This window comes from Diprion similis, chromosome 8 (assembly GCF_021155765.1).
Source record: "Diprion similis isolate iyDipSimi1 chromosome 8, iyDipSimi1.1, whole genome shotgun sequence".
In the NCBI taxonomy this organism is placed as follows: Eukaryota; Metazoa; Arthropoda; class Insecta; order Hymenoptera; family Diprionidae; genus Diprion; species Diprion similis.
Genome location: NC_060112.1, coordinates 2,464,715 through 2,481,188, shown reverse-complemented (window position 1 = coordinate 2,481,188; position 16,474 = coordinate 2,464,715). Strand labels below are relative to the sequence as shown.

The 16,474-nt window shown below is 38.0% G+C and overlaps 2 protein-coding genes across 2 annotated transcripts; one reads left to right on the top strand and one right to left on the bottom strand.

The window, feature by feature from the left end:
* The first annotated feature begins 1,911 nt into the window (after positions 1 to 1,911).
* Positions 1,912 to 7,689, top strand: LOC124408454 (calcium-transporting ATPase type 2C member 1). The gene is made up of 16 exons (XM_046885366.1): positions 1,912 to 2,126; positions 2,492 to 2,692; positions 2,964 to 3,053; positions 3,671 to 3,768; positions 3,853 to 4,111; positions 4,207 to 4,543; positions 4,622 to 4,815; positions 4,924 to 5,118; positions 5,217 to 5,373; positions 5,461 to 5,631; positions 5,701 to 6,016; positions 6,099 to 6,284; positions 6,373 to 6,520; positions 6,622 to 6,717; positions 6,849 to 6,990; positions 7,105 to 7,689. The coding sequence occupies exons 1-16, from the start codon at positions 2,046 to 2,048 to the stop codon at positions 7,236 to 7,238; spliced, it is 2,805 nt and encodes a 934-aa protein (XP_046741322.1). The 5' UTR covers positions 1,912 to 2,045; the 3' UTR covers positions 7,239 to 7,689.
* On the bottom strand, positions 7,646 to 15,128 carry LOC124408453 (nucleolar pre-ribosomal-associated protein 1). The gene is made up of 15 exons (XM_046885365.1): positions 14,690 to 15,128; positions 14,284 to 14,578; positions 13,604 to 14,204; positions 13,236 to 13,529; positions 12,861 to 13,151; positions 12,449 to 12,781; positions 12,029 to 12,362; positions 10,776 to 11,963; positions 10,362 to 10,682; positions 9,756 to 10,277; positions 9,553 to 9,680; positions 9,251 to 9,463; positions 8,951 to 9,171; positions 8,413 to 8,809; positions 7,646 to 8,333 (listed from the first exon to the last, which is right to left on the bottom strand). The coding sequence occupies exons 1-15, from the start codon at positions 15,003 to 15,005 to the stop codon at positions 7,767 to 7,769; spliced, it is 6,021 nt and encodes a 2,006-aa protein (XP_046741321.1). The 5' UTR covers positions 15,006 to 15,128; the 3' UTR covers positions 7,646 to 7,766.
* Positions 15,129 to 16,474: the final 1,346 nt, after the last annotated feature.

The following is a 16,474-nucleotide window of genomic DNA, read 5'->3' as shown; positions in this document are numbered from 1 at the left end:
CAAATAATTGTGAGTTTGCACCGGCATATAATATACTAATGAGAAGAAATGATTAAAAAAATGTACGACAAAATACTGTTAATTGAAATAATTGGTAAGAGAAGAGAGAATTCATCCGCATACACGCATATGTAGAACACTGCGATTTTTTGAAACTCAATTCAAATCTTGTTCCAACATGGAAAATTTACTCTGCGAAGTCAAAGGGGTGGAGGGTAAATATCGCAATACGATTGAAAATTTCGATACTTTTATCAAGAATTATTCATCACTCTTTTGTGTGTTACATTTGTGTTACAATAGCATAAAACTGATTCGTAACTTTGAAAAAATTTGTATTTCGCGCCGATAACAAACGACTATCATTAGCAATCATTAGCCTGCAGACTGCTCCGCATGTCATGGTTAGTGGCGCTCTTAGCGATTCGTTTAGTAACTAAATCCAGTGGTACGAATATTTCGCAAGACTTTCGTTGCCCCGCCCCGTGGCTGCGCAAACATGCTGATAACCGTCACCGGGTGCCGATGCACGCTTGCATCGACCACAGTCGAATTTACATCGTTACGAGATACCGCTGATTCAGGAAACAGAAGGCTCGATTAAAACCGCACGTTAGTCACCTGCGATAATTCCCCCGCCATTATCCTGTTCGTCAATTTCACCGGTTTGACAACTGAGCTTGGATTGTCGGACTGTCGTTCAAGTCAAATTTGACAGCCCAGGGACGCACGCGAGGTGCGTGAACGTCATGTACGGGTTTTTTGGTAACGTGACCAAAGATCACCGATAAGATCCCTTATCGGAGGATATTATGCATTCGGTAAATAATTCTGAGGAGAGTAATGTCATGTCGACATTAGGGCCATTAGTCTTGAGCGTGCAGTAGTTCAATATCGACGCAAATTTCAACATGTCTTCCAATGTTGTTTTTCAGGCGCGCCTTGTTAAGTAAACCCAATCGAACGCGAAGATTGCCTACTTACAGTTTTCACGAAACAAACACTATCGATCGTGATAATTGTCGCGTGACCTCATCGTAACGCCACGTGGTACGAGACACGTCAGGGGGTTATACGTATTTTTTTATTATTCTATACCAACAACTAGGCACATCTGTTACAGACTGTTAATTTTTAGTTGGTTTTTCATTTTTTCTGCGTGCCTGCACACCTCTGTATATGTACACACGTGAATTCGCCGCTGAATACCTGTCCTGGCAAATAACAGTTACCTACTGGCCATTGAACACAGTCTTCGTTTTCTCGATGTTCTTTTTTTTTCTTTTTCTTTTTACACACATTGTGGACGTATGGAACATACGTATGTGGGTATGGTATTTTAGAGCGGTGATGAAGACGGATTTTCTACCGACGTCGCCGCTTGGCGATGCTCTTCGCTCTTTGAGAGAGAATAGGAGAGAAGAGTTTGTTGGCTAAAACGTCACAAAACAGTTGCTCCCAAATTACCTGCCAACATTCGATTCTCACTTTAGCATTGGTGAACGTATTGTAATGCTACTTTCCGCGAATATTCATTTCGTTAAAGTACTGGAGAATTATCATGACGAACAAGGTAATACAGTCGGTATAATTTTATAATCCGTGTAAGAAGCATTGCTTGATTTTTTTATTGCTTTGTTTCCAATAGTGTTCTTTCTTTCATTTTCTATCAGGCAGGAGCAAATTTTGAAATTTCATAAGCGAGATACGAAATCACAGATTTCGTTTCAGTGTTGCTTATCACACGTTGCAAAAGAAAAAAGAATGAGATATCAATACGAATAGAAACGTGCAATCAAATCACGTTTTGATAGGTAATCACGAACAAGTGGCGCGTAATTGTAATCCGCAATCATTCATTGATCACGCACGACTCTTAATTGATCTTTGTGTTCCTTTTATTTTTATAATTTTCAGTAATATATTGACGAATCTTATCAAAGTATATACATCTTATCAACAAGATTATCCAATCTGTCTAGCATTTAGCATTGTCCAATTGAGCCACAGTCGATCATGAATTTCCATCTGCGCGAAATTCATGCATGCCCAAAAGTGTAACAAGTCAATTTATTGTTATATCAAGTATTAATATCCGTAGTGGGACAAGTTGTCTGTCAACGATGGTACGTGTGTCTAATGCATTTCTTGAATTATCTTCAATCACAAATAGTTCAAAGGTTAATCAATACACAACTATAAGGACAGGCTTACTCACTATAAAGTTAAATCTTTTATTTACACACTTTATTATCGACAGTGTGGAATTGTTTAGATCGCCACAAAATTTGTTAGCACGCCGCAAAGGCCGTTGAGTTTCACTATTACAACAGCTTTTCAAAATAATGAGCAAACGTCGGGTGGAGTTGATCAAGATGTCAAGACACATTGTAATAATATTTATTCCTTCTTTTTTCATCGAATGTAAATTTCATCTGTTAAGTTATAAATTCAACCATCCAACACCTTGCGTATTATTGTTTTTATTCAGATAGAAGACCTGGACACGGATATGTGGCTCTCAACAGCCGAAGCTGCCAGCTTAGGTGCGGAGGAAGTTGCAGTAAAGTTGCGAGTCGATACACGGAGCGGATTGTGGTGGCGTGAGGCAGAACTGCGCATGCAGCTTACGGGATACAACGAATTGATCGTACGCGAAGAAGAACCTACTTGGAAAAAGTACATTGAGCAGGTGAGGAGTTAAAAGAAATAAAATTTTAAAAACGATGTTAGTTTTGTAGATACTGTGTTTAAAACAGAAGCTTTGTCCGAGAAACAAAATTACAAGCTCGTTGCGGCAGAATGTTTTTTCGAGGTTGAAACGACATGGAAGTAATAAATAAGAACGCTCTCTTGATATTTTTAAATTTCGTTGAGTTTCTTTCACAGTTGTAATCATAAATAAAAATAGTCTAAACCTTAATAGTGTGAAAATAATATCTTGATGAAATTTTTTATTGCAGTTCAAAAACCCGTTGATTCTCCTATTACTCGGATCTGCCTTTGTCAGTGTTTGTATGAAACAGTTTGACGATGCTATCAGTATTACAGTGGTAAGTATACTTAATTTTGCATTAGTCCTGTAATTATTGCAAACTGAATTTGTTGGCATTCTTTGGACAGCGATTCTACATATCGGCAGCTCTTATGAGAAGTAGCACGTTTCAGATGTCTTACAAAAACTAGCGTACTATGATTTTCACAGCGAAAACTACCAAGTTTCGACATTAACCGTGAAGACTAACACGTTTTAATACAGATTAGTAAGAGTGTAGTGTAATTGCTGGGTATAAAAATCCAAAAAGATTGACTTAGTCATCTCCAACAAGATACAATAGTTGTTACACTCTTGTAGAAAAATTACACAAAGTTTAGGTTTGGACTACTTGGTATCAATATAATGAGACTAATTGATAATTATGTTTATAAAAAATCTGGAACAAATTTAAAACATCTAAAGAAACTGTAAAAAAAGTATTTGTTTTTCTAAGATCTGCATCGACAACACAATATTGAGGATATTTATAAATTTATTTTGACGCGAAAAAACGCACTTTTCAGAGAAATTATTGCACTAATCGAAACATGATGGATTTTGCAGGAATAACTGAAACGTGCTAGTTTTCATAAGAGGCGTCAATATGTCCTGATATATCTCTTTTGTTTACAGGCCATTGTCATAGTAGTGACGGTAGCATTTGTTCAGGAATATAGATCAGAAAAGTCACTAGAAGAATTAAATAAATTAGTGCCACCTACGTGCCATTGGTGAGTATTAATTTGTAACTTCTAATCGTTCGTTTTTTTTTCTCTCATGCATGCGCAATCTTACGCACTGTTTAACACTTTCAGCTTGCGTGAAGGACACCTGCAAACTTTTCTTGCCAGAAACTTGGTACCTGGTGATATAGTGCATTTAAATATCGGCGACAGAGTGCCAGCAGACATTAGAATATTTGAAGCGATCGATTTAGCAATAGACGAAAGTAGTTTTACAGGCGAAACTGAACCTGCTCAAAAGAACATTGCACCTTTGTTAAAAACAAATGGACACAGCGTCAAGAAAAACATTGCGTTCATGGGAACACTGGTGCGTTGCGGAAATGGCAAGGTATGAAGTTAATCTTGCAATAAAAACCACACTAATTTGAGATTTTTCAAATTTTGCCTTTGCAGTTTTTTCATGTGCAAACCACATTTTTCCAGGGCATCGTTGTCAATACCGGGGAGAAAAGCGAGTTTGGCGAAGTATTTGCGATGATGCAGGCTGAGGAGGCTCCGAAAACGCCTCTGCAGCGAAGTATGGACATTCTCGGCACTCAACTGTCTTTTTACTCTTTTTGTATCATCGGTATAATAATGTTGATCGGCTGGATCCAGGGAAAACCGCTGCTTGAGATGTTCACAATTAGCGTTAGTTTGGCTGTCGCAGCGATACCCGAGGGCCTTCCTATTGTTGTAACCGTGACACTGGCACTGGGTGTAATGAGAATGGCAAAGCGGAAAGTAATCGTCAAGAAACTTCCTACCGTCGAGACACTCGGTACTTGACACCAAGTGTTTTCCATCTAAACATTATCCCTCGATTTTAATGGTCACTCTAACATTGTCCTAATTTCAGGTTGCGTCAATGTAATATGCTCCGATAAAACTGGCACAATAACAAAGAACGAGATGACTGTGACGACTTTATTGACTTCGGAAGGATACGCAGCCGATGTCAGTGGGACAGGCTACAACGATCAGGGAGAAATAAATGTACAAAAGTGTGACAATGTTGAACTTGCTCGTTCTTCTATTTACACAATGCTTGAGGTGAATGGTTCAGCAATAACAAGAATAATACTAATACTTAATGAGTATATTTGAACATCTCAGCAAATTACCTTCAAGTAATACGTTTCTTTGCAATCTTTGTATTAGGTTGGATGTGTCTGTAACAATGCAGTCATTCAGAATGATGTCCTTCTTGGTCAACCAACAGAAGGTGCTTTGATAGCTGTCGCGATGAAGAACAAAATGTATGGCATAGTCGATAAGTATCTCAAACTCCAGGAGTATCCATTCTCTTCTGAGCAGAAAATGATGGCAGTAAAATGCGCCACAAAGTACAGTGCTGTGAGTATGCAACAAGATTACAAGTTTAATTCAATGAAACAGAGACAAGTCCGCACAGTTACTTACATTCCGGTATTTCTAAACTCACCGTATCACAGAACAAAGAGGAAATATTCTTCGTCAAGGGTGCGATAGAAAGAATTCTGCCACAATGTACAAAGTATTCGGCAAACGGTCAGCTATATTCTCTCAATCAGAAGAAGGAGCAAGAAATTCTAACCGAGGCTTACGACATTGGAAGGAAAGGCTTACGAGGTTTGCCACTTTTGTCACACAATTATAATCTTTGCAGAATGTTGCAAAGTTTATTCGAAAACTTATTTGAAAACTTCTTCTTTTTAGTTATGGGCTTGGCTCGCGGCAGTTCGCTACAGGATCTCATCTATGTTGGACTTGTGGGGATTTGCGATCCACCAAGGTCCCAAGTCAGAGAATCTATAACCATGCTGTTGAACAGTGGCGTCAATGTCAAGATGGTAACAGGTGATGCGAAGGAGACTGCTTCGGCTATTGGTAAGTCTTAGGAATAGTCTAGAATGCCGTCAGATGCCAAAATCACGGGGTTTTTCTATCTTCCCTCAGCTGATATGATCGGCTTGGACACAATCCACATGCAGCTCATGTCCGGGGACGAGATAGACAGTATCGGAGAACATCAGCTGGAACAAATGATAAACAATGTGAGCGTGTTCTATCGTGTTACGCCGAAACACAAATTGTGCATAGTAAAGGCGTTGCAGAGGAACGGAAATATCGTCGGGATGACTGGAGACGGAGTGAACGATGGAGTGGCATTGAAAAAGGCAGACATTGGCATCGCAATGGGAAAGAATGGTACCGACGTCTGTAAAGAAGCTGCGGATATGATTTTAGTCGACGATGATTTTCATACAATTATGTGAGTCTTTTGAGTTGTTTGGCTTTGGTTTGTTCTTCAGCAATTTCTCCCTTTTATTTATTTGACCTTTTCTGTGTTACAGAGCGGCGATAGAGGAGGGGAAAGGAATATTTTACAATATTCGTAACTTTGTGAGATTTCAGTTGAGTACAAGTATTGCGGCACTGTCGTTGATCGCCTTAGCGACGTTGATGGGAATTCCAAATCCCTTGAACGCCATGCAGATTTTGTGGATCAATATTATCATGGATGGTCCGCCGGCTCAAAGGTATCTGAAATTCTCGAATTTGGAAGCAGCTTATTTGAACAGTGTGCATTCTCAGTTATTTTCACATCCGCTCTACAAATGTTTATAGTCTTGGAGTTGAACCAGTGGACAAGGATGTGCTTAAACAAAAACCTCGGGACACAAAGGAACCGATGATCAATCGAAGCCTAATTGTAAACGTCCTACTTTCAGCACTAATTATCATTCTGGGAACTTTATGGGTTTATAACCGTGAGGCAAGTATTTTCTGCAAAAGTGCTCGGATACAAAGATATGCTAGTCGTCTCTGCATCTTGCAATTGGCCGCTAAATATGACTGTATTTCTCTATCATGCAGATGGTGTCTGGAGGTATAACCGCCAGAGATACGACAATGACTTTTACCTGCTTCGTTTTCTTCGATATGTTCAATGCACTGAGCTGCCGGTCTCAGGTAAATTAATTGTGTCTATTATTAATCATCAATATTTATACATGTCTAATGGAAAATGTTTTATGTTAGTATAGAAATCATTGAGCGTAATTTAGAAGCACACTAAACACTGTATAATTTACTTCTTACAGACAAAGTCGATATTCACCATTGGCTTGTTTAGCAACAGAATGTTTCTTCTTGCTGTTTCGCTGTCTGTTATTGGTCAGATGTTGGTCATCTACTTTCCCCCACTGCAGCAAGTCTTTCAGACAGAAGCGCTAACGTTGAAAGGTAAATCGGCTGCTTTAAATCGAATAATATGAATTTGAAACTGTTAACTATATTCCTAGATTACATTGCTGAAAATTTCAGTTCTTCATCACCTTATTATCTGATTGCTTTCAGATATATTATTTCTAGTGACGCTCACCTCCAGTGTATTTATAATCAGTGAAATCAAGAAATTGATAGAACGCCAGTTGGACAGACGAAGGGCGAGCAGCCGACACTACACGAGATGCGATTTAGATTTCGTTTAATAGTTTAGACTGCTAAAAGAGTTGTACAGAGGATGAGGAGTATAAAAGGCACCAACGTCGATAGAAATGGACAAGATTATTTGACCGTATCTGGTCACTTGCTAGTTAATAATTTACATGAAACATTGAAAGTTGGTGAAAAATTCCGAATAATATTTTAAAATACTTCTGCCGTTCTGCGGAGACGAACCACGGCTGATACTTTAGCATGATTAATTGCCTATCATCAGATCTTGAACTTTTAAAATGCAATGGTGACAAAGTTCCACTGGAATGAATATAGTTATACGTAACAATTTGCCGCTGCACGTGAAAGAAAATTTTCTTGTAAGTTACAACCGCAACGCAACTGGGACTGGAGTAACTGGAGGAATATGTGAATATGGTAAATAAATGTTTAGCAGTCGTATAGGAAACTGATATATATGTACATTGTATTTTTACAAAGAAAGAACGAACAATAATAATAATATTTACAAAATTGTCGTCGAACGCTTTGCAATGTACCTAATTTGTTTTAGGTAGTAGTTAAATTTCTTTAACGGAATACCATGTGAAAAGTAATTTTAGGAGACTGTTTTTCGCTAAAGTAATATCATTACCGTCAGAAGTAGAGTGGTTATCTCGGCAGTGTAAGCGTAAAGTTTTATTGGCAAACTTGGAACCGTGTTGTAATATATCTTCACATTCGTTGACTTCGCCTAAGATTGTTTTCGAAAGCTGCACCAAGGCTGTCATGAATTTAGACGACAAAATTTTGCAAAAATCATTCGGCTTGTAGGAAACAATTTTTTCCATAGTACTAACATAATTTTTATAGGATTCAATGTTTGTACTTCTAGACAACATGCTCTTGAAATTCATCATTGTTCGTAAGAACATGAAATACACGTCCTCATTTTTCTCGTTAGACTTTACCAATGAATCGTAAAGATTGAGTGTCACTTCTATGAAAATTGTCACAAATTCTGTATCATTTACATCTGATGAATATATTATGTCATGAAGCCAGGGCAGCAAGCCATAACCGGTAACAAGCAGCACTGCTGTGTTTGGAATTTTGACTGCAGATTTAATTACTTGTAGAATAAGAATCTGAAAGACGAAGGAAAAAAATTAAACCATCTTGTCTCGGTTCAGAGCTCATTTATATTGCAAATGCATCAATATTTACTTGTGCTTGACGGTCAGCCAATGAGCAGTTATAGAAATCGAGGAGCATTTTAAACAAAACGCATTTGAATGCCAGCTCTGCATCAATTGTAGTTTTCAGTCCATCACGAACTACTTCCAAAATCCAGAATCTATGCAATTTGTGGTCAATCTCTGAACTGTGAAAGAGTTGTAAAAATTCTGGTATCGTTGCCAAATCCAAGGAAGGTTTTGCCATGAGGAACTTTTGCAATGACGAATACAAAGGGTTCAAAGGTTGAGTAGCGACCAGCGAAGTTCTGGCCATAAACGTTGTTACCAAACAAGAAATTTGAACATTTTTAAGCTCTAGCTCTGCAGAAGATATACCTTTTCGAAAAATGTCAATGAAATGCATCCATAGTAATTTTTCTTTCGAACTGTGGAATAAAAAAGGAGGAAATGAGGAAATGATTAGTTAGATTTAGGAAATTTGGTGGTAAACAGAAAGTTTAACAACCAAATGTAAAAGTTTACCACCTTAAAAGCAATGAGAATTACCTAATTGTATTAAAACTTACTTTGTAGCTTCTAAGTGGTAGTAGAATCTGGATATAACAGTAAAAGCTGCTAAACGTGTCTGACTATCTGTACTTCCGCAGGCTGACAAGGCTAAAGCTAATGCACCACTCTGAGTGATTTTATGACAAGCGACCACACTGTTATCTGACAATAAGTAACAGAGCAGTGGCAAGTAAAACGCTGGATCATAAATTGACTGTGAGGTGTGTAATTCAGAGCTCTGAAATTTGCGAAGAAAGAAACAGTGTTAATTACATTAAGTCAGTATAAATTAATATGTCAATTACGAAAAAATTTACCATCTCCAGCTTTCTGTTGACTGGGTAATTTTTCACCGTGTTATTAACAATTTCTGGTAAGAATAAATCCAATACTTGGGAAGTTGATGGTTGTCTCCACAATGCAGTATCTGCTCCACTTTTAACGCTGTAATGTGAAGCAGCAGCGTTGCCCCAAAGGTAGGGACGATAGTCCGTTAGTTTGACATTATGTCTTTCGTAGTATTGCAGGAGCTAAATGCAAAGAATTACTGAGGATTATTCTGGAACATTTGAAGTCGGGAAGAAAGATTTACTTTCTTACTTGACTACTAATTTCTTACTTCTAATATCAGTTGGTCAGTTTCACTCAACGTCGCGTTATATGCGCCTAGGTAAAGCGGAATGTGTGTTGATATCATCAAGGAGTTATTTTTACGAACCAAGGTAAGAAGCAGTTCGATCAAATCTCCTGAAACGGAACAATATTATCAACCAGAATAATTTTCGTCTATTGTTGCAGATTTTCTTGGATTAGGCGGCTTACTTTTGATCGGCGAGTGGCCGAGCATGACGTTGATGAACTCTGAATGGGAGGTGGTCATTTCGAACAAGGTTTTGATGTATTCGTCATCGCAGTTATCCTCGTACACAAGATCAGATAGTCTGACTAAACTTTTGAGTAGCTGAAATTTTGCGTTATTCTCCTTGAGTGATTTCAATCCAAGTTTTAAGGAAAATCTTGTGAACTGTGGCCAGGAATGATTCTTTCTTATCTCGTGAAAACGTGAATTGTTTTCTTTGTTTTGAACCAAATTCAGAATGTCCAGTAGAGTCTGACATAAGCTGTTGTGCTTTTGTGTGTTCTTACTCTCTTTTTTCAATGCCGATACTGTTATGTGAATCAATATTTGAGCAAAATCAACCAAACGATTATTTTCGGCATTCTCAACATCTCCAGCCTTTGTGAAAATGATTTTTAGTAGCTGGATGTAACTTGTATCGACCTCCAACAATTTGTCCCCATTCGACAGAATCATTTCGCAAGTATTGTCACATGTTTTTGGATCTGTAGAAAATTATTCTCCAATTTATTAATGATGTAACTGTTCTTTTATTTATTTATTTATTTATTTATTTTCCCATTACTTACCAATAGTAGTATCAATCAGTCGAACAGCAGCTGTTATATTTTTCTTAATGCAAGTATCTACAGTGTTGGGATTAGAAAACCAACCGAAAATTTCATCTTTGTACAGGTCTCGTAATTTTATGAAGAACTGCGGCTGCACTTCATGATCTTGCATGCTAGATAGAATCGGAAATACAGCTTCTCTTGTTTTCAATACGTTATCGTTGTGCAAAGCGTACTTCACGTAAACAGGAATGAATTTTGTATTCCTGTTTATGAGAAACGACGCAAGATTTATTGCAGAAGAGCTCATCTTATCCTTGACGAGGGACAAGAAGAAATCTGAAATTTTATGAAGTAACAGTTTTAATCGATGTTAATTATGCGTTAAAGTCAATCTATGTGATATCAATGACAGTTAGAAATTCAACCAACTTTTATCAACCCCAGCAATATTGTGCGGAAATCTTTGTAAGTGAGATAGAAGACTGTCGATCCATAATTCGAATTCTTGGACCTTACACGAACTTAACTGAATCGTACGTTGGCAAATCTTTTCTATCATAGATTTTTCTAGGGTGACAGATTGTGTGTTGCTATCAATGTTTCTGTTCGTTGCCATCATTGTTAATAATTTCGGGATCAACAAGCCCCACGTTGATAGATGATTTTTATCTGTTGAAAGAAGTTTGTCTACCTCTAATTCAATCAGGACTGTTAAAATTTCTACAATATCATTCATGTTCAGTTGTAGTATTCCAATTAATTGTATCACGCTTGAGGAATCTTTGACGCGTCCATCGCTCCGGCATTTCTTTGCCGCAGCTAGTAGCTTTGTCATAAATTTGTCTTTGAAGGGGACGATCATATCCGAGATTTTCTGCTCGCCGAACAAATCGATCACAGCTAAAGAAACCTGCGCAGTCATTTCTGTAATATACTTTTCAACGAGGTTCTTTCGTTTGTATAGAGGTGAAAAAAACTGGAGGATAATTGGATGAGCGAATATCCATTTACAGCATTCTTTGGAAAGATTATCGGAACCCTCTGTAGCATTTTCAATGTCCATAGCAATATGCAGCAAAGATGTGAAAAGAACATTAACGTTGTAAATCAATTCGTTTGTGAACTTTTCCTCCTGTATTAATCGTGTGAAATAGAAAACAGTTAGCCTGAACAAAGAAAGAACTTCTTCGGGACTCATTGAATGTTCAAGACTGAATTCTTCATCTACAACTTTGAAAACGACCTTCCGATTACCGTGAAATATTTTATTCACGTCAATTTTATTGTCTGTTATCAGTGCTTTGCTAATTCTGGAAATTATACTTTTCGAACTGAACGGCTTTTTCACATAAGCATGTTCAGCATTTGGTATCCAGCTAGAGAGGTACGACAGTGAAGCTAATTCTTGGACCTCTTGTGCCAAATGTATCAGCGTATTTGGGGTAACTTGGCAATGCAATGTGTGTATCGTAACTCGGGATAAATACTGCAGTAAAAGATTTCTTCCATCACTTATCACACTTTCGAATGCGGCCGGAAGTAGTGGGCTTATAGATACCGAGGGTAGTAGCCTTGCAGTTTTGTTTCTGCCGATTTCTATATCGCGTTCCAACAGGTCTGCAAAAATACAAAATTTCAACTTGTTTTGTATAACAGGGACGGTTTTGCAGTTGTGCTATTACCTGCAAATATATCTTCGATTGTTGTACTGCTATAGAGTTGTTCACCCACTACCTCTTCGGCTTTTGTAATCCACTCGACATATTTATTTGTATTTTTCGCAGTTTTCCTTATGACTTCAACAAGCCAATTAGCAACTTCGGATCTTTCTTCCGCACTTTCCAATCCCAATGAACTGTTTATCCATATATCCGCTTGGTAACTGCAGCCTTCAAAAACCCCGCAAGTATCCAAAAGCATACTCACCGCAATTCTTGTGTCAGAAATTACCTCCTTGGACTTTTGATCATCGTCAAGAAGTGAGATCAAAAATGGAATTGCTTGGCCAAATAATTCCTGGATAAATTTGCATTAACATTTGAAGGCGGGATTTGAATTTTCAAGTTCGTAATACAGGCAGGAGGATAAGTATAAAATGCTACCTTGTCTGGAGAGAATGCGGAAGAATCCAGTGCTAGTAAAAATTGTAACGCTTTTACTTTCATGTTGCCTAATTCATCTTCATCTACGTTTTCCAACGTGTTTAATCCTGTCAGAAGCGTAGTCGAATCGATGGTTGAATTTGAAATGGAGCTAGTTTCCAACAACTGGGGGCAAACATCTCTGTACATTAAAAGTAGGTTCAAAATTGTTGTAAGACTCTCTTTACGAGCTGGTACAGAAACTGCCTCGGCAGCAGAATCTTCCTCGTGTTCTTTGTCCAGCAACAGTGCCTTGTTCCAACCAGTTAAGACAGAATCAAGACTAGGAATGTTCTGAAAATCAATTGGTAATGATTGGGTGTACACACAACATGTTTAGGAACTTCCAAATAGTTAGATAACGTATTATCACCTTCATAATGTAGTCAGTAACTAAATGTTGTATCTTTGTTGCGTCTAAGCAATAAATGCTGTCATTTCGTATGGTATTCATGAAATTATTTAATTGCCCAAGCATGACGGAGAGCAGGACTACCGAAGTTTGTCGTATCAAAGCATTATCGTGATCAATGGATGGGGTAATAGCATTTTTCAAGATAATCAACGGTGCTGTGAGAGTTGTCAGCGCAGAAAATAACTGTGATATAGTCAGTTCTGGCAAACATGGTTTAATGCACAAGTTGGGATCCAGCGAACCGATGACCTGAAATGAAACATGACGAGACAAAATGACAAAATTGTTCGAACTTAGAATATAAGAAAGAGGATTGGACAGTCTGGAGCTTACCTTCTGAATAAATTCCATGACTAGAACCCACTTTTTCGATGCAACTGGCTCCAAATAAGGTTCGGTGTAGACAAGCTGAGATCTGATCAGATCAGGACATGCGACTAAAATTTTCACAACTAAGTCTGCAGGCTTTTCATGCTCCCACGGACGATCTAAACTCTGAAGTATAGTATTTGCCAATTGATTGTTTTTTTGACCAGATGTGCCCAGTGAACGATCGTGAAATATTATACCAAACTTGTTGGATGTTAGTAGTATTGATAAAAATTCGTGAACCACTTCGACGACCACCTGTGAGCAGAGTAAAGAACTATGATTGTGTATTATTTGTGTTTAGTTTTGTATTATACAATTACAGCACGCACTTTTTTTTCCTCAGGATTTGTGTGACCTGAAGATTCTTCCATGTTTTTTTTTCTATTCTTCCCTGGCCAGTTTGTCGGCCCTTTCCAATTATAGAGGGAGACTAGGTTCTGGATCACCGGAGTGGAGAAAGTGTGGAGTTTTATGGTTTTACTGATTCCTGGATTCTCAAGAACGTAAGACTTGATTGTAGTTAGAACGAGGTTGACCAAGTGGTGACTATCATATATCAGTCCTGGAAAAATGCTGGATAAAACTCCACGTTTTTCGAGCAATGCCCTAACTACAGACAAGTTTCCTTCTATGAGAAATGACAGAATAAAATGAACGAAGCTGGTTCGAACACTCTGTGGGTCCGATGGTTGGGTGTGGCTCGAAAGTGTGTCCAGTACTTGGGTGTGCAAAGAAAGGTGCCCAAGCAATTCTCGAGGTAGGCTACCACCCAGAGACACAACTGCAGTTAGCAGGCGTAAAACGACTCTTCGCTGTTTGGCATTGCTCTGACTGGAGAGCATCGAATGTATAGAGGCAAGGTGAGAATTTAACAAATGCCTGCAAGCTTCTGCGGCACTTGAATGATACTGAGGATACTTTTCCAAGATCCTGAAACAGGGATTGGTAATTAAGTTACATGTTTTTAAAGATATTATAAGTGATTGAAACTTTGGAATTGACATCCTACTTTATAACGACTATTTCCATCGCTGAGAAAACAGTTGTTGCATTGCTTAGGGACTTTTTATCCGCAGTATCCAAGAGTTTGAGAATTTCCAGTGGACTTCCACCTGCGTTCAAATACTGCATTGCCAAATCGTGCTTCTTTTTATCATTGCAAATTGCCACAAACTTTTTAAGCAGGATAATACTATCCGCAGAGTTGAAACCTGCTCTCAATGACTTTCCGGTTATCTGACTTGCTTCTTTATCTGTAATATTTGACGTCTTGCCTGTTTCATCCTCACCAGTCTCGTCGTTCTCTATAGTCATGGAAGTTCAAATTAAAGTAATTTCTGATAAATAATTTTTAAGTCCTTTCTCGACTCATTGTTTTCTTTTTGTTAAGGAAAGAAATTTCTTTTGCGGAATACCTTTGCCACTCTCATTTTCGAGTCTGACTTTTTTAGAACCTGTATCCAAAGTTGATTGTTCGGTTTGCTTGGTCTCTTCAAGCAGACCATTACTGGGATTTTTTGCGTCGTCGATTGTTTCGGCCTTCCGTTTGTTCGCTTTTTTAATCTTTTTGACGATACCATTTACTTTTGAGGAGCTCACGCTTTGTTCGTAGTATTTTTCTGTGTCTGTTTTCATTTCTGAACATTCAGATGAACGATTTTTCTTTTTGATTTTCTTCGAAACGTGTTCGCTATCTTCGTTCGCCGCGTCCATGTCACACGTAATTGTCATAATCTATTAACTGGTATTTACTATATTATGCATCTATTTTGTATCATTTATGCAAAGTGTCGAACGTGCTTCACTTATTAAAAAAACAATCAAATACTAATCAATCGGACCACGTGGTTATTTTCAAAGCTGAAAAAGCTGAGGTTAACCTCCCACAAACCGCGTGTTGTGGATACATGTGGTTAGAACACACGTCGAATACGCTCTAATAAAGGGAGTTGTATCCCTGTTGTATCCACAGTTCCCACAGTTGAATCTCGTCGAGCAGCGTAGAGATCAGTTGATTCGACGATTAAGAATAGTGTTCTGTATTGCCGGCGTAGCTACACGCTCTGTCGGTATGCAGTATTATCAAATATTATTATGTTGGTTATTTGAATACTATGTTGATATTCTGAGAAAAGAGTTTCCTTTGATTTTCAATTCATTTTCTTGCATATTTAAGACTTATAAACTCGTTAGTGGCTCGTAAGAGATTAAGAAAGTTGTATGTTTTTTTTGAGTATTCAAACCGCCTAACACCGCGGGCGCGGCAATTCAGTCAACTTCAGACTGTTCCATTCACCCGGCTTTTTCGAGCCGTCGAGATTTGGCCCGATTTGGCAGTCCAGAATTCAGATCATATTGCTCAGGGTTTGTCACGTACCTTGATCAGTGTTGTTGCTAATGTTCACTCTTTGTCACGGAATTTCCATTAAACTAATTAGTGAATGACACAGGCGTGCAGACCGAAGAACAAACGAGTTATCAAAATTAGAGCACCCTGAACTTATTTAGGTTGAGTTTTACACGTCTTACCTTCGTTTGAGTTTGCGTCTCAGATTGCGAATTGTGTATCACATCTATCGTCTGGATACACGTCCATAAAATACAATTGTGAGGTATTTATTATCGAATGCCGAATTTTTCCCTAGTGATTGATACTTTAATTCTTCATTTGGTAACTTATACGTATTGCAACAAAAGTTGATGCATTATGCCCTACTTATTTTGAAATCTCGAGTGCCTCGACCTTCTTGGTAGTTTGAATCTCGTTTCAAAATAAAGTGGTATAGGTATATCACTGATATATTGTACCCCTACAACTGTGGGGTACTTTTTTCATGCGAAATTATGTATGAAACAAGAAGTACAAGGAAATTTACTATCTAAAAAATTCCCCTGGATTAGATGATACCTTCATTTACGCGAAAGATAGTAGGTGTGGAACTGTCATAGATTTGATTTTAATTTTCGGCTTCTATAGTAGGTCCTTCGCGATCGCCAATGATACATAAACAAAAATAATCATAATCCTCCTACTATAGGACCGGTATTTTCCATAGCTATGAAGAGCACTGAACCTTCCCCTTAACGTGTTATTTACCTTCAATTACAGTGTCAATTATTATCATAGTATTGTCACGCCTGTACTATTATTGTGACTATCTATGAATTTTATTATTTATTATTACGGCTATTTGACACAG

Coding starts and splice junctions, on each gene's coding strand:
- LOC124408453 (XM_046885365.1), bottom strand. CDS start 15,005: ATGACAATTACGTGTGACATGGACGCGGCGAACGAAGATAGCGAACAC. Junction 12,363..12,448: donor CCGCATTCTCTCCAGACAAG/GTAGCATTTTAT, acceptor AAATTTATCCAG/GAATTATTTGGCCAAGCAAT. Junction 11,964..12,028: donor AATCGAAGATATATTTGCAG/GTAATAGCACAA, acceptor GTATTTTTGCAG/ACCTGTTGGAACGCGATATA.
- LOC124408454 (XM_046885366.1), top strand. CDS start 2,046: ATGCCCAAAAGTGTAACAAGTCAATTTATTGTTATATCAAGTATTAAT. Junction 3,769..3,852: donor GTGCCACCTACGTGCCATTG/GTGAGTATTAAT, acceptor TAACACTTTCAG/CTTGCGTGAAGGACACCTGC. Junction 4,544..4,621: donor TCCTACCGTCGAGACACTCG/GTACTTGACACC, acceptor TCCTAATTTCAG/GTTGCGTCAATGTAATATGC.